The sequence below is a fragment of the Squalius cephalus genome (genome assembly GCF_949319135.1).
Source record: "Squalius cephalus genome assembly, chromosome: 6".
NCBI lineage: Eukaryota > Metazoa > Chordata > Actinopteri > Cypriniformes > Leuciscidae > Squalius > Squalius cephalus.
In genome coordinates this window covers 15,057,820-15,085,035 of record NC_137127.1, presented here as the reverse complement: position 1 = coordinate 15,085,035, position 27,216 = coordinate 15,057,820, and the positions used below count along the sequence as shown (strand labels likewise).

Here is a 27,216-nt window from a genome sequence, read left to right as displayed (position 1 = left end):
GGCGAAGCCTCCACGCACACCTACCTATTACGTAATCTTAGAACAAAGGTGTTTAGCAGCCGAAGTGAACTTTTCCGGAAAGTTCCGGAAAATATTAGTTTTGGCCTGATTGTGTTCAAAATTACATCCCATCAGTTCGTTTTTCGATTTCGCTTGAAGTATATAGGGGCCTTTACAAATGGTTATTGAAAATAGCAATGCTATATGCACATATTTGTAAAAATGTGACGTACTAGAGCAAAACAGACTATTTTTGGAATCAGCAGCACACCAAAGTTAGTAACAAGTATTGAATTTCATTCAGCAAATTTGATGTAGGGTGGTGTTATTTTTAAATGAACTTAAATCAGTGTCTCACCCTCTACAGACCATCTGAAGACCGAGGAAGAGCTGGCGGAGGAGAAGCAGATTCTGAATGAGATGTTAGAGGTCGTCGAGCAAAGAGATTCTCTGGTGGCCCTGTTGGAGGAGCAGAGACTTAGGGAGAAAGAGGAGGATAAAGACCTGGAGTCGGTGATGCTCTCCAAGGGATTCAGCCTCAACTGGGCTTAGCATAACAATGATGACATGGTTCTGACCGCCAGCGTTTCCCGGTTCCACCGCAGGGAATGTAAAAAATTGCAGAAAGATTTGGTCTGTCTCCCACCTCTTTTTTTTTGGGCATGTCAACACAACGTTTACAAATCCACTCACGAGCACGATAATGATGTTTACGAGTTCTCCTGGCACGACTCAGGGCGTTTTGTCCCTCGGCAGCCAAGGCATTGGTTCCATCCAAGACGTTCTCTCAATCAGACAGAGAGAATGGATCAATTTGGGGAATTTTTTTTTTTTTTTTGGGTCTTGAAAGGTGACATATCAATCCTGCTGATGTTGAGGAAGTCTGAGACTAATGATCCTACATAAAGCCAGTCTTGTTTTTCCCAGAATGTCTGGTCAATCAACTGTTACGTTTTCAGCGACGACAGATGTTTGGACTTGATTTCCTATAATGCATTTTCTATCTTGACTACTGACTGAAAAAGTTCAGCTGTTTCTTTGCAATCGCACTCCTCTCCTGTTTAATATAACCCACTATAAGCATCAGACCTCCATTCAACAGATGAATGAAGTCTTGTGTTGTTCACAAATAAGCATGTGATGGACTTCTGTAATTGTCACAGAACACACTCAGCGACCGGCACATGTTGTGTTTGTAGCATTGACAATTGTACAATTTTCGAATTCGTCAGTAGCCACCTGATATTATAGATATTGGTGTACGCTGGGAGCGAAATGTTCTTTGTTACATACTTCACTGATGTTGGTTTCCATTTGTCTTGAGTGGTGTTACCACACATATATCCTAAAAACAGTTTACAATCATTTACCATCCATGAATATCTGATACTTGTACTATAGTTTACATAAAGCAGTGGAGTATATATTAGTATATAAACTTCCTCAATGCAGATAGTTCATAAGAACACAGATACACAATATACATTGACATACAATCAAATGCATTATGCATTTTGTTGGTTGGTCAGTGGTTTCAGGAACAGTTAACAGTTAAGCTTTTCTGACTTTATTTAGTATCAAATCAGATTGAGATTGTGCCCATATTCACATTTAAAGGGTTAGTTCACCCAAAAATGAAAATTCTGTCAGTAATTACTCACCCTCATGTTGTTCCAACCGCGTAAGACCTTCCTTCATCTTCGGAACACAAATTAAGATATTTTTGATGAAATCTGAGCCAAGTCTGAATCCTCCATAGGCTTCTATGTGACCGAAACTTGCTGGCCCAGAAATGTTATTAAAGAGATCGTTAATATAGTCCAAGTGACTCCAGTGGCTCAATCTTAAGTATATCAAGCGACGAGAATACTTTTTGTGCGCAAAAACAAACAAAAATAACGACTTTATTCCACTTTTCATTTCCTTCTCTCTGGGCCTCGTAGTGTTTTTGCGCTGCGCGTCTGTGTACACGTCATCACGTATCACACACATGACCGGCGTCGGCCAATAGTGAGCCTACGTGGTGACGTGTAACACAGACGCGCTGCGCAAAAACACTACGCGAATCAACTAGAGGTCCAGAGAGAAGGAAATGAATAGTGGAATAAAGTCGTTATTTTTGTTTGTTTTTGCGCACAAAAAGTATTCTCGTCGCTTGATATACTTAAGATTGAGCCACTGGAGTCACTTGGACTATATTAACGATCTCTTTAATAACATTTCTGGGCCAGCAAGTTTCGGTCACATAGCAGCCTATGGAGGATTCAGACTTGGCTCAGATTTCATCAAAAATATCTTCATTTGTGTTCCGAAGATGAACGAAGGTCTTACGCGGTTGGAACAACATGAGGGTGAGTAATTACTGACAGAATTTTCATTTTTGGGTGAACTAACCCTTTAATTATCTGGCACCAACGTTTGGTGTTGTGTTTTCCACTTTCTCCAGGTTTGGAGCAACATGCCTTTTTTAACTTTACATGCAACGGCTCCTCACATCCACAGAGTTTACTTATGTTTGCAGAGTGTTTTATTTATAGTTGTCTTTGTAAAAATTTTATATCACATGAAAACGTTTCAGCACTGCTGACCGACACCAGTGCTGATTAACTGCAGGAGCTCATAGTCATGCTTGATTTGGAACAGGAAACATCGATATTGCAAATGAACATGCCTTTTTTTTTTTTTCTAAGTGTACATTTCATTTTAGTCACTGTTAAGCTGTATAGATGGGCACAGATTTTGTTTGTTTGTTTGACTTGTGAGTACAGATAACTGTGAATGAAAACACGTGGTCAACGATAGTTATTTAGACTGTAAAATGTTTGACAGATTTTATGGTATTTATTAACGTGTGAAAAATGTATTATATGTAAAGTAAATCAATCCTAATTTTTAAAAAATATGTTGGGTCTTAAATGCTTTATGTTGCTAATTTGCATATAGAGTGTTGAATGTATGCAGAGGCAATAAACAATGCAGTTGTTAAAAATGAAGACTGGAGGTTTTTTTCTCATCTATTTACATTATGAATTGATTTATTATTATTTCTTGCATATATTTGCATTGTGGTCTTTTTTTTTCTTTCATCCTATTTATCCATCTTTAAAGCATTACAATGTTGGCCTGTGTTTGACTTAAAACTTAACATTCATTCATTCATTTACTACTTTACAAGTACTGGAATTTGCTTTAGGATTAGCAAATCCTCTATGCAAATGTTTTAAAATGCATTAAGCAATTATCTTCAGATTTTAAAAATGCACAAGAAGAAATTCATATAAAAGGGAAACTGTAAATCTTGACATTTAGAAACAGGGAACGTGCATATGTTCTTTAGCTTTATGCAGCACAACAACCCACTCCTGATTTTTGCACTGCCGCCTCTATGTAAACATTTACTTTTACTTTTCAGACAGACACAATGGAAAGGGAAATACTCATTTCCGTGAATCGGTTCCTTTGAACGGTTCGTTGTAATGAGCTGGTTCAAAAAATGATTCACTGCATTCTTGTACGTCATCACGTATTTCCTGACATCATGGCATGGCGTTCGAAATGTTCTAGTAAAACCTTATAGATAATTGAATTAATAAGAACAATGCGTGACTTGGCTAAAAATATTGATAGGCTAACATTGCGAGTCGGTCGTGTTCGAAAAAAGGCTCTTGATTCAATAACTAGTTTATTGTTTAATTAAGTTAACAAGAAACGATTTGTGAACAAATCATTCAAACTGTTTTTGTGAACCGTTTCAACCGATACATCATAAGATCCGACTCCAAAGGTCCATGAATCGTCATCACTTGTTAGAAACCAGCGCCTGTGAGAATGAACGCCGCAAGTTTCAGAGATTGCCAGGTAAGTTAGAAACTTTTTTTCAATATAGTGCATAAGGGTTTCTCGAGTTATTTTGAGTAGGTAGCCTAACTTTTTATGGGGTTCTCGATATAAAAACGCAATGGGGAACTGTAAATCTCTCTTGAGAAATGTCTCTATAAAAGTGTAAACCTTTTGACCTTGGGATTAAGGTTTAGTTTGTTTGAGTTTGCTTCATGAAACAACTCAACAGTAGAACGAAATGTTATATTATCACCTGCAGTGCACGTTACAGGCAGGACAAACCTTTGTAAACAACACAATGTAACAGTGATACAAAAACAAAGCAACAGCACGCTGTAAGAACTGACAGTGAAAATAGTCTTAAGTTTGCGTTTGTCAGCAGTTTCTATTTCATAACGGATTCAGTTCTCCTTGTTCTGCACAGTATATTCCATTAGATATTGCATTAGTGGCACAAAACTAATTCAAGCAATCTTACTTGGCCATCAAATCTCAGTTACACTCCTTCTCTGTTGTGCATGTGTTAGGCATGGAAATCAGAGGGTCTGATGCTGTCCACTAGCAGCAATGAGGCCTGTAAACTATATGATGCTATACTGTCTCAGGTACATACATCAAAATACACTGATTTTAATAACTATGTGTTTTTTTCTTCTTCTGCATATAACTAACCTGAATGTTAATGTCTCTGTTAATCAGTATGTGACCTGGCGCAATGATGAGACACTGGGAGGAATAGAAGGCTGTATTACAGCTGTCAAAGCTGCAGACCCGGACTTTGGTATGTGATTGCAACACTGAGCAATGTAGTCTGTCTTGGTAAACACGTCAATGTAAAAAAAGTGTCTTCTGGAATACTTGGTTCTTTATTGGTAAATTGTATTCTGCTGTCACTTTTTTATATATATATATATATATATAACTCCACAGTGTCTGCCTACAATGGAAGCTTGTTTCCGCCACCAAAAATAAAATAAAAAAGATAATTGCAACTTTTGATCTCACAATCCTGACTTTCCCCTTACAGTTGTGAGTTTATATCTCACAATTCTGTCTTTATATCTAACAATTCCGAGTTTATATCTCACAAATCTGAGTTTATACCTGAACTCGGAATTGCAAGAAAAGAAGTCAGAATTATGAGATGTAAACTCGCAATTGTGAGCAAAGAAAAGAAAGAATTGTGAGTTTTGGAACTGCGAGAAATAAAATTAGATTTTTTTTCTCTCAGAATTGTGAGCTCAAAATATAAACTCAAAATTGTGAGTTATAAAGTCCAAATTGTGAGATATAAGCTCTTAATTCGGAGAAAAAAAGTAAGAATTAAAAATTATAAACCTGGAATTGTGAGAAATAAAGTCAGAATTGCACTTTATGTCTTCGCCGTTCTGACTTTTAAAATTGTGAGACAAACTAGTTGTAAAGTAGGATTTGCATATATATAATCTCTATTGTGAAAAAAAAGCCAGTAATGTGAGAGAAAATGTTGCAGTTACATTTTTATTCTATGGCGGAAACAATCTTCCACGTCTTCTCACATTATATAATTTTATCTCAAAATCAATAATGTCTGTTCATTTATTTGGTAACTAGCTGTGTAATAAGTGTGATAATGTACAATCAGCTGGCCGTTATCGCAAGATAAACCCCTTCAGGTTTATACATTCCATCCATGACAAGTCCTCATTAGTGTGTCCTCTGTGCTGCAGTTATGGGTCATGTGATCTCTACTGGGCTGGAGTTGGTGAGCACAACAACTTCAGTCCTGCGGGATGAGAGATTGGCCAGCGCTGTGAGGAAGACTGTGGAGCTGGCGAACTGTCAGGAGCTCACGTCCAGAGAGAGAAACCATGTGAAAGCCATGGAGCTCTTCTCTAAAGGGTGAGTTCACATGAAACGGACTAAGAGCTGCATGAGAAGATTCATCTGATGACATTACGAATGTTTCACACTCTAAAAAGTGTTGTTTTTTTGTTGTTGTTTTTTTTCTGGTTAATTTTAAGCAGTGTTGCCTTTGGCCAACAAGCAGTTATGAATTTGTTCTTTTAAGATTCATGTTCCCCTACTGTATCCTTGGGCTGTAAAGAGTGTGACTGTCATATGAAACTAAGTTTTAGCTTGATTAAAGTTCTTGAATAAAGCAGCCTTTTTACAGAAGTTTCCCAATCATTTATGTTCTCAGCTCTAATGAATTGCCTAGTCAAACCACTAGAATTCTGTGAAAAGATCACTTTTAAAAGAGGGTTCAGAGGTGACATACATTTTGTAAAACAAAAAAGAATTCTCATCTGAAAAGGATCCTCTCAAAATACCAATGGCTGTAATACAGTTGTTATCACTAACTAAAATTGTTTTTGATAATTGCAATAAATCTGAGATGTACAGTAAATATAAGATAAAAAGTCAAATTACTCAAGCTAAATACTATAATAGTAGATAAATAATACTAAAATAACACTGCTGTACTATGTAAATGTAATTATTATTTTTTTTTTATGACTGAAGTACATTGAATGGTGTGTTTCAGAGCCCTGCACAAGGCCTGTGAGGTTTGGGAGGGTGTTCTGGCTGATCACCCCACAGACATGTTGGCACTGAAGTTTGCCCATGATGGATTCTTCTACCTGGGTGAACAGATTCAGATGAGGGACTCGGTGGCCAGAGTGCTGCCCCATTGGAAACCACATATGCCATTGTACAGGCAGGTGCTCGTGCTCCACCGATGCCAATCTGAATACTGGCTTAAAATCATTTTACCATGTGATGGTAAAATAATTATTTTTAAGAATTAAAATCTCATTTTTACTTAAAATCTTTTTTTACTGAAATCTTTTTCTTTTTTTCTTTAATAATTATTTTATTTTTCATTTTACCAGGTTCAGTTTTTCATATCTAAGATATCTTTCAAAAACCCAACTTGGTCCACATGACAAAAACTATTTTAGAAGTGTCCTGAAATTAAATTAATCAAATTAAAGGGAAGATTCACCCAAAAAGTTAAAATTCTGTCATCATTTACTAACCCTCAAGTTTTTCCATACTTGTATGATTGTATGAATCGTTTTCTTCTGCTGAACCCAAAAGAAGATATTTTGAAGAATATGGGTAACCAATCAGTGGTGGTGCCCCACAACTGTTTGGTTAAACATATCCATCAAAATATCTTCTTTTGTGTTCAGCTGAATAAAGACGCTCACACAGGCTTGGAAAAACGTGAAGGTGAGTAAATGATGACAGATTTTTCATTTTTTGCTGAACTGTCCCTTTAAATGTTTAACTAATTTATTCTAAGTAAATGTTTTCATTGGATGTGTTTTCCAGTTATCTTAAAGGGATGTATTCATTTGGGCTTCTTGAGACTCGTTTATATGACGAAGCTGAAAAAATGGCAAGAGAGGTAGTATTTTTTTAATTGCATATTCAATTAATGCCATTCATTAGTATTGCTCACTACTTTCCAATGGTATGGCACTATAATGTAAAAAATCACTAATTAGTCTATTAAACATACATTATTAATTATAATTTTAATATTTATGTGATAAACCTGTTTTTAATGCAGCAGGCACAGTAAAAGTGTTGTGCTTGTCTTGCAAAACTGGTTAAAATAAACAGAATAATATCAGATGTCATAAATCAAATAACATTCACATGTCCAGTGTACTGAATATTTAATATTTTATAGTTCCCCACACAGAAAATTATTTATTTTATTAAGTACTTAATATTTTAAAAAATATTGAACTATATTTATGCTATATAAAATGCTGTTTTTTCCCCCCATAATTTCTTATTAATGTAAAGCACCATTATTATAATGTAATATTTCTGCAGGGCCTGGCTTTGACTCCTCAGGACGGTTGGAGTGTCCATTCTGTGGCTCATATCCATGAGATGAAAGCTGAGGTGGACAAGGGGATAAAGTTCATGGCCTCTACAGAGAAAGACTGGATAGTCAGTTTCAGAAAGATTGTATAAAACATGTGCAGCACATTGTGTATTATACATATACATATGATGTCTTATTTCTCCCTTAAAGGTGTCCGACATGTTGGCGTGCCATAATTACTGGCACTGGGCTCTATATCACATTGAGAAGGTAAGAAAAAGAGAGGCAACATTACATCCACTACAAAAAGAACACAAGTTACTTTTATCCATGTGTCTTTCATGGATTTTTTTCTTTTTTCTTTCTTCCACAGGGGAATTATGAAGCAGCTTTGAATATTTTTGATGAGCAGGTCAGTTCACTACTGTGCTTATGACACTCTTTGACAGTGCATTTAAGAAGTGGCATGGTACTACTGTGGTTTGCATTGTAATACCATGTTTGTTTTTTTCTACAATGTATCATGGTATTCTTTAAAGTGCTTTGGAGTACCATGTAAATATCATGGTGCGTGAATATGGTAAAATATTCTGTATATATCCAAGATATTTCCATCTGATACCAACTGTGGTACTGCCACAGTACTTAAATCATGTAGACATGTGGTGAATGTAATTAGTCACACCAGGGGAGAAGTGTAAATCTTGTCTTGTGTTCCATATGGAATGTGACAGATTTAAGATGAAAGTTGAATTGATTTAGACAGGAGCATATGGGTGTCAAGCCAAGTTGTTTCCAGGGCAACATCTTTAGACTACACTCTCTTGAATATACAGTATATAAATCATTCATTAATTTACTGCAGGTACACACTGTCAACAGACCATCAGTATATAGAAATTAGAAGATTGAAAGCTATCAAACTAAAATTAGAGTTAATGCATTCATTTAATAACCGATCATTCTTTATATAGTAAAATCTTTATCTTGAATAGAAGGGTTGATTATTTTTACATTCACCTCAGCAGGTGCCTTTAGTCTCCATGAAGGCACAGCGAAGACACTCTTAACTAGAATGCTTTATATTTAGAAAGTTGTTAAAAATGTAAATATTAACAAAGCCATTAACACAGATTACATAACTTAAAAGCTCAGTTATATAAAGAGCAGTAGTTAATGTAGAGTATATAATGAATCTACATGGTTAGAGGTTTGTGGACACCAGAACAAAATGTAATGTTAATATGGATTTGGGTCTCCCCTTTGCTTTTATATCATCTTCCACAGTTCTGGGAAGGCAGAAATGCATATCATGACCCCTTCAAATTTATCTCAGTCTGGTCTTTGTGCATGTCATTCAAGTTCTTCTAGTAAAACATTTAGTTTTGGACCTCTCTTTGTGCCAAACATGCTAAAACAGAATAAATACACCCAATTGTACTTAAAATGTTGATGTTTGCACAGCTATATGCTTGATTTTATGCACCTGTCAGTAATGGAGGTAGCTGAAATTGTCAAACCGGTTGATTAGAGATGAGCATACATATGGTGTATATGAATTAGTTTCATGATCTGTCATTATACTCATTATACAACTTATTATATAATGTAACAATGCTAATGAAAGTTATGACGAATTGTTACCTAGATGTAGAAAAGAAATGACTGGTCATGGAACATTTAAAACCTTTCTCCAGGTTTATCTGCGCTGTGTGAAGTCTGGAGCCATGCTGGACACCGTTGATGCTTGTTCATTGCTTTACAGGCTAGAGCTGGAGGGTGAGATGTCATTAAGTCTTAAAGTACATATTTAAGTACATACATACCTCACCATCTCTGAGCAGGAGTAGAGGAGTAGAAAAACATTTCTGTTTTTCATCTAAACAACTTGTGCAGGCTGAACACATTTGCTTTTAACAGTTTAATCAAGGCAGGTTTAGTCTGAAATCTGCACTGGAATGTAACGCGAATCTGTTGTGTTGAAAAGCCCTGATGTGGTGTGAAGATCGTGCTTGGCATCATGTGATCATGTGAAGACTGGTGTTAGGCAAGTTTCTGAACCTCGGAAATAAGTGTATTTTTGGTTAAAGAACTTGACTGGTGAACACGGCAGATGGGGGGATGGCTAACATAATGAATAAATTATTATATGCTTAAAGTAGAAATAAAACTATTACCCTTTTTTAGTAAAAAAAAACCAATAGTGATATATTCTCTGAAACCTGAAAAAGTTGTATTGTATTACACAATTTTGCGTTTTAAGATAGGGAAACAAGACGAATACTGATTAAGAAAATTATTGTTGCAGTCAAGTGACGAAACCTGTTTCTCTTTATGTTTCCTTTTGGAACGAAGTAACAGGAGGAGATGTTTACGGTACATTGCAATCTATGAAGTTCAGTTTTACCCTATGGGACTCGAGGACTTGTGACATTCCACAGAGAAGATAAATGGAAGTAATAAAGGAGGTCAACATTTGGTTTAAAAAATTACTAAAGTTACAAAAAACCTGCTCCTGCTCCATTTTATTTAGCCCATTTATTGGCACAGTTGAAGACATCATGATCTCTTTTCAAGGATATATTTAAAGTCTTTGCTGAAACTACAGTAAAGTCAGCTTTTAGAATGCTTTTCACAGTTTATATTTTAAAGCAGCTTTACAGAAATATTAACTAGTCACATAGGACCAGTTTGCACCAGCGAAAACCCTTTTTGGCATTATAAAACTACCGTCAGGGTTTACTAAAGACATTTATTGAAAAATTAGCGATGAAAAGTGGACACATTTTGCGGCTGACCTTTATTGCATTTGTAGGAGTTTTCCTTTGAGACACAACATTTATCAACGTAATTTACTAAGGTTTGCGGAAATCAATTTACTGGTATTTGCGCCGTTATTTAATAAAAAAAACATGTTCTAAAGCATTTTTCACTTGACATTGCTGTCTGTGTTTAATTTTCACTTTGTCAGTATATCATCCGCAGAATTTCCACTTCCATATGCACATTTACGGTATTGCAGCATCACGCTAATTTGCCATGTTTGTTTAGAAAAAGTATTATATTCATTTGTGTTATTAATATAGTAGCCTCTGAAGTCTAAATTCTAAAGCGTGCAAGCTTACAAAATTACTTGAAACCCTGCAAACCAAGTCACTTTTAACTAAGTTTATGTCTTCTATGAATTAATCTTATGAGCTCAGATGTTTTTGTACTATGCTAATTCACAGGACAGAGTTCACTTGAGCTTTGGTAAGCAAACATGAACTTTAGCTCTCCCGTATACACATGCGTATGAATGAAAGTGAATGGATTGTGAAGTCTAGCATGACCGGAAGGCACCGGCTGGAGGGGTGCTGGCAGCGGCCAGTGAAGCGTCCCTTTGCTTTCTGGCTGGTGTTGCTTCTGGTAGGCATGGTTCAGAAACACAGATGAGCTGGGATAGTGGGATGTGTAACTGGATATGTTTGATTAATGAATAAGAGACATGTTGTTGTGCTGAAATGTGTATAAAATATGTTTTCTCGGCAGGTGTGAGCGTGAAGGACCGCTACAGAGAGGTGCTGCAGGTGACCCAGCCACATACAGAGGACCACACATTACTTTTCAATGACTTGCACTTCCTCATGGTTTCCCTGGGAAGCAAGGAGAGCGCCACCACTCAGCGCCTGCTGGAGAGTCTGCAGGAACTAGCTAAGTGAGCCGCACGCATTACACAACCCACTCAAGAGATTACATTACAGCCAGTTTCTGCTCACGGATGGGAGTTTGTGGAGGCTGAGTCGTGGACAAATGTAGCGTGTCTTCAGGCTCTGTATGAGATTTCTTATAAATGTCCCTGCTCTGGGGAAGACTGGCATCCTCAAGGCTGATGCGCTGCATGCATATTTATTCCGATTTCTCATTACGGCCTAAACAAACGTCCGGTAAAGGTTGTACAGAAGAACACAAAGTGTATTGAAAGTAAATCCAAGCACAAAAATACATTTCTTGTCAGCGTACTGTGTTTTATAAAATAACATGATGGAGAGGAATCCTCTGGGAGCTGTATGTTCAGCACAGCATCTGTTCAAAGAAAGCAGTGTTTTCTCAACAAGCAGAATGTTTTTCGTTATCCACGTATGTTCTTTAGGCTTTAAGTAACAATTTTACACACACACACACACACACACACACACACACACACACAAAAAAAACCTAGCCAAATTGGTTGTCTAAACCAGGCATTTTCAAACTTTTTGATTCCACAGACCACATAAAATATAAAAGGGAATTATATATTTCCATGTGCTGCATAGATTTACACTGTGAAAAATCTAAAATATTATAAGTATGTGTTAAATATTATCTGGAAAATATCTATTATGTTAACACTATTTTGTTTCTACTCACCATTAGACTGCTGTTAGATGGATAAAACCTGAATAGAAACAACAAACAAAACACAACTTTGTACTTGTGCAACTTTGAACTTTGTAATTGATGGCTATCTGAACAATTTTTATAAAGCCGAATAAAACAGTATTAATTTGTATATAATTTCTTGTCTTATCTTTAACCTTTTCGTGGTTCAATCTCTTGCAGTACCCCAGTTTGAAAACCCCTGGGGCTTCATTTATAAAACCGTCTTAGACCTTGTCGTAGTGCTAAGCACTTTTCCACATCAAAGACTGTTTTTATAAATATGAACCTTGGCGTGGATTTTAGCGTACGCACAGATTTGATCTTGGAGTGTCCGTACGCTAAAATCCTTGCCAACGTTCATATTTATCAAAACAGTCTTTGACGTGGAAAAGTGCCAAGAAGAAGAAGATCTACACACTTTTCCTTGCGGCAGAGAGTCGGGTTACTACTGCAGTTATTTGGAAATCTAAGCCATTCTTGTCACGCACCTTTCTGAAGCATTTGGCCGTTGACTGGTGCTTTTTTATATGTTAATGACGTCAATTAGATGGCGTTTACAAGGTGGAGATCTGAAACCATTCAGCTGCGCACAATTTCACACTTATTTGCGATTTATAAATGTTTAATTCTGGAAGAGGGTGTACGCACGTTTTTTTTTTTTCAGAGAATTTTCATTCTCTGAATCACAAGTACATACTTTGAGAAATTATCGTAAGATCAAATGTAGGACGGATTCCACACAACATTTTATAAATGAGGTCCCAGGTCTAAACAAGGAAAAAAGCCTTTGAAACAATATGATTTTCTTACTTTGTATAACACAAAATAAGATGTTATGAATAATGTTTTCCTTATCTAGTAAAAACATATAGTGGCCAGGGGCTGGTAAACAAAAAAAAGTCCTATTTGTTGTATATGGAGTGACATACGAATGAATAAGTGATGACAGAAATGTCCATTTTAGCATTAGTCATATGTCTCTGTTTTCCTCCCTCAGAGACCCAGCAGAAAACCATCAGTTCCAGATAGCTGAGCGTGTGGGGCTGCCCATGTGTCAGGCTCTGCTGGAGTATGACCAGGGAAACTACAGCCAGGCCGTGGAGCTGCTTAAACCCATCAGAGACCGCTTCGTAGAGATAGGGGGCAGTGACGCACAGGTCTTTCTCCGCTTCACTGCAGTATGCATTAGATAAGCAGTGTTTCCACTATAAACAACCTCCTTATTTGTTTCTCTGCAGAGAGATGTTTTCCATCAGCTCCTTATTCATGCTGCCATGAAGTCGGGAGACAAAGAACACCAACGATTTGCCAGGTAAAAGCTGTGTTCTAACCCTCTAAGTGGAAAATGGTTTTCAAATAGCTCAGTTGTTGTCTTTTGTGCTTTTATGCTGCACTTTAAAGGTGTTGTTAGGTTTACAGCTTAAGCTCTATAGACAGTGTAGGATGCAAGCTGACAATTGCCACATTAGCATAATTTGCCCTGTTAACTTCCATTGTAAGCATGTTAAGTTTTCATTCCCCTGGCAGAATCTAGAAGATATGTAGTACCGATTCATATTTTTTTCTTCTTGTCGCTATCTACTAATCTGTGTTATAAACACACATGTCTTTCCAGGCTGATAAACAACTTTTGTTAACTGAATAGAATAATACAACAGAAGCCATGGCCAAATACCTGGCAAAATAAAGAAAAAAAGCATTCAATGAACTGGTTTTGAACAAAGGCACACAACAGATTGAAAGTGCACAGTTGGCAGCACATTTTCATATAGTAATCAGTAAAACTGCTATGCAAGGCCACAGGGTTTCCATTAAAGATGAACTGTCATGTCAATTGATGTGCTGTCCACGGATGCCAGGTATTTGTGTGTAATTCAGTTTCAAACTGAAATTTACATATTGCATTTCATTAGTATGCAATGCTCATAAATCGAAATTCTTCCAAATTTCAAACTCCCACCTGTTCTACACAGGTTGCACATAAAATGAAGTGCATGTAAATATTTGTAAAATGGCTGATTTAGACAGCAGTGTTGACCTGCAGGGATTTTCTTGGACACTTTCTAAGGAAGCAGGCGCTGTTGTGTTTTGTCCCTAGATGCATGCTGACCGAGAGAGACGCAGTGCGGCCAAACTCCCTGCTCACAGACCGTCTGATCCAGAGAGCCCACTCCTTACATGTTTAAATTCAGACCCTTTTCCCAAAGCACTTTACACCCTGTTCTCTGGTGGTATAATTACAGGCCGCTTTCCGAACTCATTTAACTGCAGACATCAGATCAGAGAGCCCTGTGTACAGCCCAAGAGTTTGCACCGAACAAAGTCTTCTGTTTAATGGGTTCACTCCGCCGACTATGTCTAAATGTTAGTCTAGCCTCTTCCATTGCATGACATGAATTAAATGGAAGTGTGCAAGAAATCCCTTGCAAAGATATTTTGCATTACATATTATTCAAGCCCAAGCAGTATTTCCTCTCTAGGCATTTAACAAATGACTGTGATTATTCAATAAAAATGAACTTACAAATTCAAAAAGTCTGGAGGCATATTTGTAATTAAGAAATAACAAACAATTCCACAAGCATTACCAACAAACCTTTTTTTTTCTTTTTCTTTTTTTATCAAATAACAACATGTAAACCAAAATAGAAAATGAATAAGAAAATGCTCCGAGGCAGAGTGAAATGAAACTGAGAGGAAAATGTGCTGTAAGTGTGAGAGCAGTCGTTGCAGAATGGAAGCATCACTCCAGTGTGTGAGAGAGTTTGGCAGAACTGCAGGTATGCTGTGACTGTCCGCTGCCTCTACAAGACGGATCCGATCTCTTTCTGGATCTCAGAGATGAGGATCTGAGACAGAACGATGCCTGCGATCTATAGATCAAACAGAAGAATTGTGTCAGGACAGCAGTGTGTGTGGAGAGAGGATAATAATTATAGTTTCTGCCCAACACCCACTGAAAAATGTATGAATGGAAATGCAGTGCATTGCATTGAATTATATGGAATAACTAAGCATACACTCATTTCAAAAGGACCACAATCTTAAAAGGGGATATATGTGTATAATTCAGGTTGTCTATCTATAGGCCTATTCTCAAATATATAAATGATTAAAAAGGTCACAAACATGATGTATTTTCTCATTATTTCAGTTCAATTTAAACGTTTAACCATGTAGCTTTAGCAATAGTCAATAGTTATATGTGTAATGGTAAATATAGATTAACAAAGCTGCCATGACTTCAAAACTCGGAAGAGTAATTTGCCAGTGGTTTCCTCGTGATTTTCCTATGGGTTTTTATAATGGGGTAAATTACACACACCCATTTCAAAAATGTGAATTTTGAATCTGTTTATTTAAAAAAACAAAAAAACAAAAAAAAAAAAAAACATTTAAGTAACTAGATAAAAAAATGTTTGGGGTGTGTGTGTGTGTTTTGTGCAGAACAAAAGTATTATCAACATATGTTTTACCACCGACCGACCTTCAAATTTTGAGGGAACCACTGGAAAATTCTTCCGGGTTTTGACATCACAGCTGCACCACCCTATTCAGTAGCCTACAATGCTTATTTCTGCTGTATTGACAAAATAGCACCCATGATTTGAAGACCCCAAGCATTTTGAGAAACTGAAATCATTTAACTGAATGTTACCTGTGGTAAAGCGAGACCCAGAGTCAACGCCCCAACTAACATCAGGTGAGATTCAATCCATGTTACAGCTCTGTCTGCACAGCCCACCGGATAGATAGATTTAGTGGCCTCCACATAGTTCTGTGTCTGAACCCCAAAGCCACACATGGTGTTGATCACAGTCTGAAAGAGTAAAAGAGAAGATGTTTTTGTCGTTACTGCTTTGTCTCTTCAGATGTTACTAGTCTTTAAGCAGCAGGGGGCAGTAACGTTTTAGCCTCATTCGTGTCATGTTTGCTTAATGCGTCTCATTTTAAATCCATAGTTTACACATACAAACGTGATTAATTAGTAGTTCTGCTCAAAAGCAACACCATTAATACTATGCATATTTTGCCATATTTCTAGGGACCAGAATATTATCTGGGGAGATTCTGGACCAGTAAGCAGCCAACCAACCACCCAAAATACCTTAGCACAGTAAAAACACCTGCACACATTAGCAACTGCATAAAAGTGTCCCGAAAAGAAGTACACGTGTAAATGAAGTAAATTTGTACAGGTTCTTGGTGCTTTTGATTCTGTTGTTAATGATTTTTCTCGTTCCTTTTGTCTGGTATTTTGCATGTTCAATGCTACAACCATAGGCGTTTTTTGACACCTACCCAGACCAGCTGGATCTTTCGACTCGACTGCGTCCTACGTAATCTAATGGGTCAGGGCCAGTCATTTCCCCCTCAGCTTTTTACAACTTTAGTGTGAGCATTTCACCATGCTTTCTGACATCCTGCGGGTGTTGAATTCCCTTTTGTTTTGTGGGTTGCTGGTGTAGAATGCAGGTCACGGTCATATCTATAGACATATGCAGTTTTCAATTGAATATTTGCACCAGGAATTTACTTAACATTGTGTGGTCTAATTATAAAGACCTTTCTACAGAGATTTTACACAGCTTTCAGTATTCATCACTGATAACTGAAAAAAAAAAAAAAAACCTACACATGAAAGATCATTTTTGTGTCCGAATGGGGATAAAATACCACTTTCAACAGCATTTCCAAAAGTATATTTTGTCTTGATGGTTATGCATCCCTGAACAGCTCACCATTTAATAATGCCATGATTCATTTTCATATCATCTGCCCAGATGCTGCCATAGAGAAATGCCATTGTCTCCATGTGAACAGCTGTTTGGATGAATCACAGAATTTTTTGTCATTCCTTTTGCTTCAAACAACATGTTTGAATACTGTAAGACAATTAAACCCATAAACCAAACAGCTTTTCTCCCTCTGCATCATAAATGTAGCATAGTTCCTCAATTTCCTTCTGTTTTTGTTTGAAAGAATTGCATTTCGTTCTCTCTGACCTGTTTAGAGAGTGTTTATCCAGCAATCACCGTAGACATTTGCCAAGGGAACAGAGACCATAATATTTAGGTCTGCCAAGGAGTCGCTCTATATCGGTGATCTATGTTCTGTTTGAGTATCTTATCAGCATTTAGACACGTCTCACGGATTGAACTGAAGCACACATTTAGCATTTCAGCCAAGCAGCTGCTTTGGACGTCATGCCAAAATGGCACCGCTCGGTCATTTGCTGCCTTTAGAGGCAAGAAAGCAATTCAGAACACATCAATTCTTCTCAAATTGCTGCTATGACAACTTTGTAGAAATTGAAACTTTGAATTACTGATACATTTGGTAAACCCAATCTGTTTAACTTCACAAAGCTTTTATAACAGGGGTTGTAATTAGCGGCGCAGGCCATCATCGTTAAAGATGAAGGCCCAAAGGACACTCTGAATCCGTCTTTCATGGCACTTTGTTGCAGAGTGCAATAAACCAATGAGCGCATACAGTTTTGCTGAGCTGATGAGATGAAAAATAATACAACTTTGCCTTTGCGCTAATGCTACACTACAAAGACTGAGAACAAAAAGGGTGGGATCGTGTTGAAATAAAGGATCAAAATGAAGGATCACTGTATAACTGAACTGTATAACATACTGTTAACATGGTTTTTGCCTGCATGTGCTACGCTCGCCACCTAGATGCTAGAGTGTTTTAGGTGCTTGCCTGTGTTTTGCAGTGGCTAAAGCGTTCTGAGTGGTTGTTAGCATGTTGCTGTGCTGTTGCTAGGATATATTTGGGGGGTGGGGGGTCAGTTGAAGGTGGGCTCTTTTAACATGGACCAGTAAGTCTCTATGATGTTTTGGGTCCTATAAGCTCATGTGGCTTGGGTCCACTGGTTTCCCACTGGTTTTATCATCCACTAGGTGAAAATTCTTATTTCTTAGAATTTTCTTTAAATGAAACTTAGAAAGAGCTACTATATGAGCTGTAGTAGTAAAACTTTCCAGCAAATCATGTGTATGTATGCTTTAGGTGTCCAATTTCAGTGTATGCACAATTGATTTTCAAAAAGATTTATGTGTCACGTTTGTTCTGTTCTGGTTTATCTCTTACCTGTTTCCTTTGTTCCCATTTTCCCACCACTAGTTACTTATTAGTTCATCAGTTGTGTTAACTGTTCTTAGTTGTGTTAATTATGTCCGGATTCACAGTACTCATAAAAGAGTAGAGGCAAAAAGTACCCGGATGACCTACTAGTTCCGGTGGGATTTTGAAGTGTGTATATGATGGACACTTTACTATCCCATGAGGTCACGGGAGAGGATATGTGAATTGCAGTGAAGCGACGTAACTGACGCTGGTAGGTCACATGTTAATGACAACATGGCAAGTACATCCAGTTTGCATTCATACTATATAGAACGTACATTTTTAGTGGTCGTGAAGTAATTAGTTATTCAAAATAAGAACCTACTCAAGAGAGTACGCAGTTTCGGACGCAGCCTGTGTATTTAAAGTCACCGTGAAGCGGAACTTGCAACCGACTTCACTTCTGGATTGTGACGTACTTTCCTAGTGAAACGCCTGGGTGAGAAAAATACAGGGTGTGGCTTGTTTTTTTCCCGCTGGGAATTGATTGGATCAGGAAAAGTGGGCGTTCCATTCAGCTTGCTGTCAAAGCTCTCAGCAGACTGACAGTTGAAGGGGATGTTCTACTCAAGCCGTCAAACACGTCATCAAAGAAGGAAGGCCATTTTTTTATCAACTTGCACCGATAAATTGTTCACCACAAGACTAGTAATGTGCGCTAGCAAAGTAAAGAGGGCCAAATTTGATTTAATGCCAACTTTAAGCCCTTCCTTTTTCTGTTCTTTGTTCAGTCTTGTTTCTGTTATAGTGGTTGTGAGTTTTTTTTTTTTTCAGATTATCTCCTGCATCTTCCCTTTGGATTGTGTTTATTAAAGACTGTTTTGAATTCTCCATCGCCGTGCGCTTCTTTACAGCCACTCAGCGTGAGAGTATCTTGGTTTCCACAAAAAATATTAAGCAGCACAACGGTTTTAACATTAATAATAACTAATGCTTCTTAAGTACCAAATCAGCATATTAGAATAATTTCTGAAGAGACTTGAGTTGCTGAAAATTAAGCTTTGCAACACAGGAATGTAAATATATGAAAATATATTGTGAAATGTTTCACAATTTTACTGTTTTTACTGTATTTGATTAAATAAATGCAGCCTTGGTGAGTACAAGAGACTTCTAATAAATAAAATATTTGACCGACTCCAAACTTAAACGATATACAGTAGGTGTTATTTTCATTCTCCCAATATATGGTTTTCCAAGGTGATTAAACCATTACTGTACATCTGTTGCCGCTATGAACATTTGAGAGAATGTTTTAAATTTAAAAGGGTGAAACTAGGGTATTATAAAACAATATTGTAAAGTTAAAATGTAATTATAATGATTTAGAGCTTCAGTCGCACCAGTGCAAAGCAACTCATAAAGTGCCATGTGAATCCTCGCTTCACACAGATCTCATATCTGCTTATTTTGTATGTCCATTTTAATTTATTCATAACTGCAAATTAAAGATCGGTCTGCGTACAGCTGGTTTAATCTCACCTCTTCTGGTAGAGGAGTGCAGCATGAGAAGGGAACTGAACACCTCTCAGTGCTGGGGTTTGACGGGGTGCAGTTGAAGTAGAGGTTCCAGGACCAGTCGGTGTAGTTGTTCCAGCCACAGCATTTGAACTGCAAGGAGCAGCGAGGAAGGAAGAGAGAGAAAATATTATTTTTAGACAGTCTCTCAGACCACATATTCATCTCCCATCCGCTGGACCCATGACAATTTTCATTGTGAGGAGGACAAAGAGGAAGGCATATCATCTAAAGAGACAGGAGAACATACTGTGCTGCACTGTAGAAGAGAACATTTGCTCATTTTGAGAGCCATGCATGTGTTGATTTCACATTACCATATTTATCAATCTCAGCACTATGGTTAGGGATAAAATATGCAGAGTTGACCAAAAAAATGAAAAAGTTGCTTTCTTTTTTTTTTTCTCAGAATGTCCAAGCTGAGACAAGCTACGTAAATGACAAAAATTACCATAGCATTGGTCCAGATGGTATAGAAATGATAAGAAATTAATCATTTTATTCAGAAGCATTAAATTGATGAAAAGACTGATACACAAAAAAAAAAAAAAAAAATTCAAACAAGTACTGTTCTTAAAAAATAATCCTATAAAAAAGTGTCAAGGTTTCAAAAAAAAAAATAAAAAAAAAATTAGGCAGCACACCTGTTTTTTAACTAAATCAGCATATTAAAATTATTTCATCATGTGACACTGAAGTAATGATGCTGAAAATTCAGCTTTGCCACCACAGGAATAAATCAGATTTTAAAATATACAATAATAATAAAAGTTATTTGAAATTTCACAATATTAGTGTTTTTACTGTATTTTTGTTAAAATAAATGAAACCTTGGTGAGACTTCAAAAACATGCAACCCATAAATGTATATTTGACACAAAAATACAATAAATTTTGACATCAAAAAAGTAAGTATACTGATTTTTGATTGGAGAAATGCACATGACTTCATATGGTGCCTGGTATGCTTTAACATATGGCCAGATGCATTTTAAATCTGCACCGTCTGAACAAAATAAAACCCCTACCTCTTTTTGAATGTAGTCCATTAGGTTTTGAAGGTCCAGGTCATCTCGATAATCCACAATGGCTTTTTTCACAAATTTCCCCAGAGTATCGCGTGTCTGTGAACATGACACTTCATACAATCTAGCCACCAAATACATTTCCATACGTACCTAAAAATCAAACACTTACATCTGGGTTGTATATGCATATGTAATTGTGCTACGGGAGACAGGTCGACAGCGCTAATTCACCATGGCGGCTCTAATAGCATATGCTTTAGTGTGGTAATGAACTCTTGGGGCCCCCCTGAGCTCTCTCCTTCTCCCCTGTCAGTTCCTCTAACGCTGGCATGTTCAAGCACCTCTGAATGTCATTAACAGGAAGACTTCAAGAAAGCCTCCAACGAAATGGAACATTTGGTCCCACTTTGATGTGGCAAAGCTCTTTAATCATTAAGCAGCGAAGATGCTTGAAGCATCATCGTTAAACTGCCCTCCCAGTTTAACGGTGTGTGCTGCGAAGTACAGTGTGATGCAATACACACGACCTTCTCCTGGACTGTAGAACTTCAAGATTCCACTCGAATGATTAAAGAAATAGTAGACCGATAGGAAACTCTATAGCTAGAATTGTTGTTACGGGTAAGATGAACAATGGAAGTGAATGGTGAATTGCTTTTAAATGGACTTGATATCCCATGAGATGGACTTAGAGACAGATGACTGCTAAAAGAGGTTAACCCTCCCTAAAAAAAAGCCGAAGCCTAATGTTACAATTAATCTTTAACAACCCTCAGTGTATGAAAGTCGTAACAGTAAAATACTTCATGTGATAGCCTGTATTCCATATCAGTGCTGCAGAAAACACATCTAGTTTATAAACTATGGTTTCAAGTGAAAGCTCACCTGGTCAGAGTAGAAGAAGCCCAGGATTGCAATGGCCAGTTGGTTAAGAAAGACCAGGGTGAGACTAAATGAGAACTAGAGAGGAACAGGAAAGAAGATTTGCTTACTAATGAACATTGTTTGTAACTGCTATTTAAATAAAGGATCAAATTTAACTGATAAATAGCAGATATATGTACAGAGAATACTGAGGCTAGTAGTCACGCGTTCTACTCTTTGTGCTTCGCTGGGTAATTTTTTTTTAACACTTTAACCTTTACTTTAACGCATACCTGGGGCCTTTAGTGACCCGTGACGTCATTCACTACCCTTCTCCTCATTCATTTTTTAAAGTAAGACATAGAGTTGAGCCGGATACTCGGCTAAAACGAGTATCCGGTACGGATAAAGCACTTTTGTCGAGTACGAGTACTATACGAGTAATACGAGTCAATATCTGTGCTCGGATTGAAAAAAAAAAAAGTTATGTTGAGATTAGGGCTGGGCGATATATCGAGATATATATATATTTATTTTTTTTTTTTTTAATGCGATATGGAATTAGACCATATCGCATACCGATATAGTTCAAATTTGCGCTGTGATCCTTGCTCCAAGCAAGCTGCTGACCCGGAGCTCTCTGCACTGCTCCCCGCACCCCGCCCCTCCTTTTCCACTTTGCGTGCGTGTTTAGAGCATGTTATGTTATAACATGAAATAAAGTCTTTCACCTCAGAAAAACGGACTTTCTTGTCCTGTCAGCCGTTATCCTGTTCTCGTAGCGCACACTCAATTGCACGCGCAAATGCGGCGGCGCGCGCTGTGTATCGCCTCACTGTATATAAAGTGCAAAAGAAACTACGAGCATGCAACGCCGTTACGTTGTAAATTACACGAAATAAAAGTAATGCAGGTATGATTTTCATTCTATTCACCAGGAGCAGTTTCCATGTTTCATTAACAGTTCTTGTATTGTGTAGGCTATTCACCATGGTAACTGTCGTTTCCATATTAACCAAAATGCCACTATTTTTCTTTGTGTTATTTTTGTATATTTTTAAATGACTGTAGTGGCTCATACCAGCATTGTATTAACAAAAACTAGTTTGGGACTGCTATTTATAGCTTTAGCATAGGCCTAATGTTTATTTATTAGTACTAGTCTTTACTATTAGTCATATTCTTACAATTTATGTTACGTAAAGGGGGACAGTACTTGTGTGTGTGTTAACAAATTTTGAAAAAAATAAAACATGAAAAATAAAAAATATTGGGATATATATATCATATATCGAAATTCAGCCTAAATATATCGGGGTATGACTTTTGGTCCATATCACCCAGCCCTAGTTGAGATGAAAACTCTTGTTCATTACATTTTACTTCATAATTGCAACAGCATTTGTTGTATTCATTGTTACAAAACTTGTTCTGTAGTTCGTTTGTTATCGTGATCAAAACCATTGATCTGAAGCTCAATGCTGATGCTGTCATGTAAATAGTTTTCTAATCAGCAATAAATATAACAATTTCTGATCAACCCATATCAATTGCATGCTTAAAATAACATACCGGTTAAAGCCCCGCCCATTTTAAGACAACCCGACTCACTTCCGGGTTAAATCCCGCCCACTTCCGGGTTAGGCCCCGCCCAGTCCGAGTACAGATACAGATACAGATAATTCATATGGTTAACAGATACAGATACAGATACAGATAATGCTGTACTCGCTCATCCCTAGTAAGACATCAGCCTTCTTAGTATTCCTCAATCAATTCATTATAAACAATATAACAAGAAAAAAATATAAAATTATAAAAGAATGCCTGTTTTCCAATTAATTTCAATTGTCAATAACTTTCAATTAAAAAAAATTTATCGGGCCGTGTAACTGTAAGTATGCTAATTGACAACAATAATTGAATCTTTGATGACTGAATAAGTGCAATTCCACAAGGTGGCGATGTCTGATACTGTACACAATGATGAAGTGACGTTTCACTCAGAGTTATCGCAGGCAGAAAACAAAAGAATAGGAAGTATCATCAGCAAAACTTGAAATGGCTCAGAGATGTAGTGCAGAGCAAGTCCTGAACGCAATCAGATATTAGTGTCACTGTCACTTGATGGTGGATCTGGTGAAGAAGCTGTCAGCGATCAAAATATTGATTTTGAAGATGTTGAAAATGATAGTTTTGAGAATATGTTTAAGATCGCGAATATGAGCCAGATGCTGAATGTACTGGGAAATGAACTCTGATGATGACAGTGATGATGGTATAAAACATGTGCTCAAACTGAACTCTTCCAAGCTTCAAAAGGTAACAAAATATGCTTTATTTTATTCTTCTGAAAATGTTTCTCTAATATCAGGAGAGTTTTATATTATCACATCCGTGTTAAACATAGATCCGTGTCGCTAAAGACTGTAATATTTAATAATGATTGGCCAAACTTATTGAAGTTATCGAACATTTCCACCATAATTCCCAGAGAGAAAAATAAGACAAATGTGGGACATGGTGTCAGTAAAAAACATAGGAAAGTGACTTTCCTCCGAAAGTGACCTGACGTCATAAACACGACTTCCCAACTTGTAAATACGAACTTCCCAGGAGGAGTTGAAAGCACCATTATTACAGTTAGCAACATTTTTAAATATTGTTTAGTTTAAGTTTTTATCTAATTACCTATATTTATATTTTATTGTATTTCAGCTTTATTTCAATAAACAAAAATGTTTTTAACAATTTTCAGTTTGATAATCATAATAACCCTGAAATATGACACATGTATCATATTATATCTTATCATAACCTTTTAGTCCCCAAGATACACCCCATGTGACAACTAGCCCTGGTCTTCCTTATACGGCTATATTTTAACTACTGAAAAATATGAAGCGTAATCCTTAGTTTTAAGTCACTTTGAATAAATATAAGTATGTGTGGTAATCAAATTTCTGCTCACAATTCTAAGGAGCCGTATATTTTCCCGCAGAGCTCCGATGCATCCACAGAAGGTGATGAAGAACATGACCACCCCCACCACAATGAGAATCACAGCAGGATCAATGAGGAACATGTCACGCACTGTGTCTGTGGAGAGAGAAAAAAACACAGAAAACCTCTTAACCTCGTAACTGATCCACACACATCTGAGGAACACAAACAAAATAGTTGTCATACCTGTCGCTTTTTGAACTTTGGCATATACCCCAATGGCTACAATAAGGAGAGAAAATACCTAAAAAAATTAATAAACATCAATAAATAACGTGAAATAATCAAAGTTACAAAATGGAGTTACTTTATACACTTTAGTTACGCACACTCATATAGATCAGATACATATATTTTTCTTTTGGCCACAATTAATGGAACCCTTATATTCAATACTTTTTGCAACCTCCTTTTGCCAAGATAACAACTCTGAGTTTTCTCCTATAATGCCTGAAGAGTTTGGAGAACACCTGACAAGTGATCAGAGACCATTCCTTCATAAAGAATCTCTCCAGATCCTTCAGTTTTCAATGCTTTAGCTATTTTTCTTACAGCCACTTTCTATCTCAACAATCTTTTGCTGCACATCAGCACTATATTCTTTGATGAAATTCTTTTGATGATTAATGGAATTTGGCCTTTGTGTTATACCTTTTATTTATACTTTTTTGTGAAACAGTAAGCCATGGCTGGACAATGTCATGTTTCTAGTCACCCTGGTGTGCTTAAAATTGTATAAATGAAGGGGAATATACTTCAGATATATTTCACTCATAAGAATTTCTAGGGGTACCAATAATTGTGGCTAACGTATAGGCTATAAGAGAAAAAATAATTTCATATGCGATTTTCCCCCCTGTTTTACTTCAACGATTTTTTTTTTCTTTTAAATTAAAGATCAAAAGGTTTAACAATGCATTTATATTTTCACAGCCTTCTTTGATCATATTTACAAAGGGTGCCAATAATTCTGACCACAGCTGTATTGGTTTCCACATACATTATTACTTTTATCATTTTTTTTTTTTAAACAAAGACTGCATTCCTGGAGTTATATGAAATGTAACAGTCTCTGAGCAATAGGCTGGTCCTGAGACCCTGTTGGCATTGCTGGTAAAAAAAAACCAAAAAACAAACAAAAAAAAAAACCTTTTGTGTCACTTTTGATAAATGTAATGCATCCTTACTGAATAAATTCTTTAAAAAAAAATAAAAAAAAACTTTCCCCAAGATTAATAAAAAATCACAAAAGAAAACCAAACAAACAAAAAAAATCATACAGCTATAGGAGAATGTTCAATAAGGTTTATGTAGATGTCTTTTTTTCCATTCATGGTACATATTGTGTTTTAAATGTGCATTAGGTCCAGTGGGAAGTTTACAGGAAGCCTGAGAGTCCTGAATGAAAGCGTAATGTGAGGCAATGCAGAGCGAGCAGTTCTTTTGAATGGCAGATGCAGACTGTATCACAGTCAATGCACTGATAAAACACACCACAAATACGAACACAAAAGGAGAATGAGAACAGATGCTTTTGTTTTGATTGCACGTTTCTTTGGGGGATTCAAGCCTTCCGCTGCATCATATTCTGAGATTACATTCTAAAGAATGGCTTTTTTACACTTTTCACAGCTATGAAGTTCCTTACAATTGTATGCAAATAGAGTGTTCCGAAACGAGTCATGTTGTAGAAAACATTACGGTTGCAGCAGAACAATTGCGACAGAGAGTCTAAATTACACCCCCTGTTTTATTCATTTCAAAGCTGGCCAAAGAGCTTATGTTCTGCAGCCTGGAAATATCCTGTCCCTCAACAAAACCCATTTTGGAAGCTGGTGTCAGAAGGCCTTACTTACCCAGAATAAAAAGCTGAAGAAGAACAGGAAGTACCGAATCCACGGGTTGACGAAAGAGAACATTTCAGTCCTGGTAAGGCTCATCTGCCTATCCATTCTAGCAGATTTTTAGAGGCTGAAGACGATTAAAAAAAATTCAGCGATGCCAAACAGACATGCCATCCACCGTGTAGCCTATAGGTTTCAGTCCACAGCTAAACTGTTGCCCAAAATGGACAGCAACAGCAGTACATGTGGACTGACTTGCCGCATAGTTTAGTGTCTGTCGAAATGGCCAGAGCACCACGCTACATAAAAGCTGCCTTTGGATGCTTTGAAAAGCTCCGTTCCATTGTTTTCTATCGCCAGTGTGGACAAGAATTTGCAGTTAGGCAAAACAGACAGGGCTTTTCCAGTGTTTCGTTTCAACAATATTCCCCTCTGTCTAAGGTAATAAACACACTTTGAGAAAGAAAAAGAAACCTTGAGACTTCAGTGAATCAGTCACCTGCCCGCTCGCTGGTTCAAAGTGATGATTTTATTAGCAGGGCTTCTGCGAGACTCTTGGTAGATCAAGGTCTTGGAAACCAGGGCAGGCAGCACAAGCACTTCTCTACTGCTCGAAAGCTGTTCTAAATATAAATGACCCATCATGAAACTGTAGTTTCAGGAGTAGTGTGGACTCTGCTGGTTGTCTGACTGCCTTTTCCCAGCGGGAGCTCTGCTGTTTCTCTGGTCTGCATCGGTAAAGCTC

At 37.1% G+C, this 27,216-nt stretch overlaps 3 protein-coding genes across 3 annotated transcripts in view; 2 read left to right on the top strand and 1 right to left on the bottom strand.

Moving 5' to 3' along the window:
• mical3a (microtubule associated monooxygenase, calponin and LIM domain containing 3a) overlaps positions 1-2,984 on the top strand; it is a 122,860-nt gene extending 119,876 nt beyond the window's left edge. Inside the window, exon 50 of the mRNA XM_079873756.1 lies at positions 368-2,984. Within this exon, the coding sequence (XP_079729882.1) occupies positions 368-552 (185 nt within the window). The 3' untranslated portion in view covers positions 553-2,984. The remainder of the gene's footprint in view (positions 1-367) is intronic.
• A 529-nt stretch (positions 2,985-3,513) lies between these two features.
• Positions 3,514-14,704, top strand: ttc38 (tetratricopeptide repeat domain 38). Its single transcript, XM_079873466.1, has 14 exons — positions 3,514-3,858; positions 4,368-4,445; positions 4,540-4,621; positions 5,550-5,721; positions 6,368-6,541; positions 7,162-7,237; positions 7,675-7,794; positions 7,880-7,939; positions 8,043-8,081; positions 9,367-9,448; positions 11,201-11,366; positions 13,071-13,230; positions 13,312-13,385; positions 14,172-14,704. Exons 1-14 carry the CDS (start codon positions 3,829-3,831, stop codon positions 14,257-14,259), a joined length of 1,401 nt encoding a protein of 466 aa, XP_079729592.1. The 5' UTR covers positions 3,514-3,828; the 3' UTR covers positions 14,260-14,704.
• Positions 14,705-14,867: 163 nt separating this feature from the next.
• tspan33b (tetraspanin 33b) lies at positions 14,868-26,644 on the bottom strand. Its single transcript, XM_079873467.1, has 8 exons — positions 26,484-26,644; positions 24,814-24,871; positions 24,596-24,723; positions 21,646-21,720; positions 20,761-20,856; positions 19,697-19,825; positions 15,732-15,893; positions 14,868-14,946 (listed from the first exon to the last, which is right to left on the bottom strand). The coding sequence occupies exons 1-8, from the start codon at positions 26,577-26,579 to the stop codon at positions 14,878-14,880; spliced, it is 813 nt and encodes a 270-aa protein (XP_079729593.1). The 5' UTR covers positions 26,580-26,644; the 3' UTR covers positions 14,868-14,877.
• Positions 26,645-27,216: the final 572 nt, after the last annotated feature.

Coding starts and splice junctions, on each gene's coding strand:
- ttc38 (XM_079873466.1), top strand. CDS start 3,829: ATGAACGCCGCAAGTTTCAGAGATTGCCAG. Junction 3,859..4,367: donor CAAGTTTCAGAGATTGCCAG/GTAAGTTAGAAA, acceptor TGCATGTGTTAG/GCATGGAAATCAGAGGGTCT. Junction 7,795..7,879: donor CTACAGAGAAAGACTGGATA/GTCAGTTTCAGA, acceptor TCTCCCTTAAAG/GTGTCCGACATGTTGGCGTG.
- tspan33b (XM_079873467.1), bottom strand. CDS start 26,579: ATGGATAGGCAGATGAGCCTTACCAGGACTGAAATGTTCTCTTTCGTC. Junction 21,721..24,595: donor ATATACGGCTCCTTAGAATT/GTGAGCAGAAAT, acceptor GTTCCTCTCTAG/TTCTCATTTAGTCTCACCCT. Junction 20,857..21,645: donor GCTTCTTCTACTCTGACCAG/GTGAGCTTTCAC, acceptor TCATGTTCACAG/ACACGCGATACTCTGGGGAA.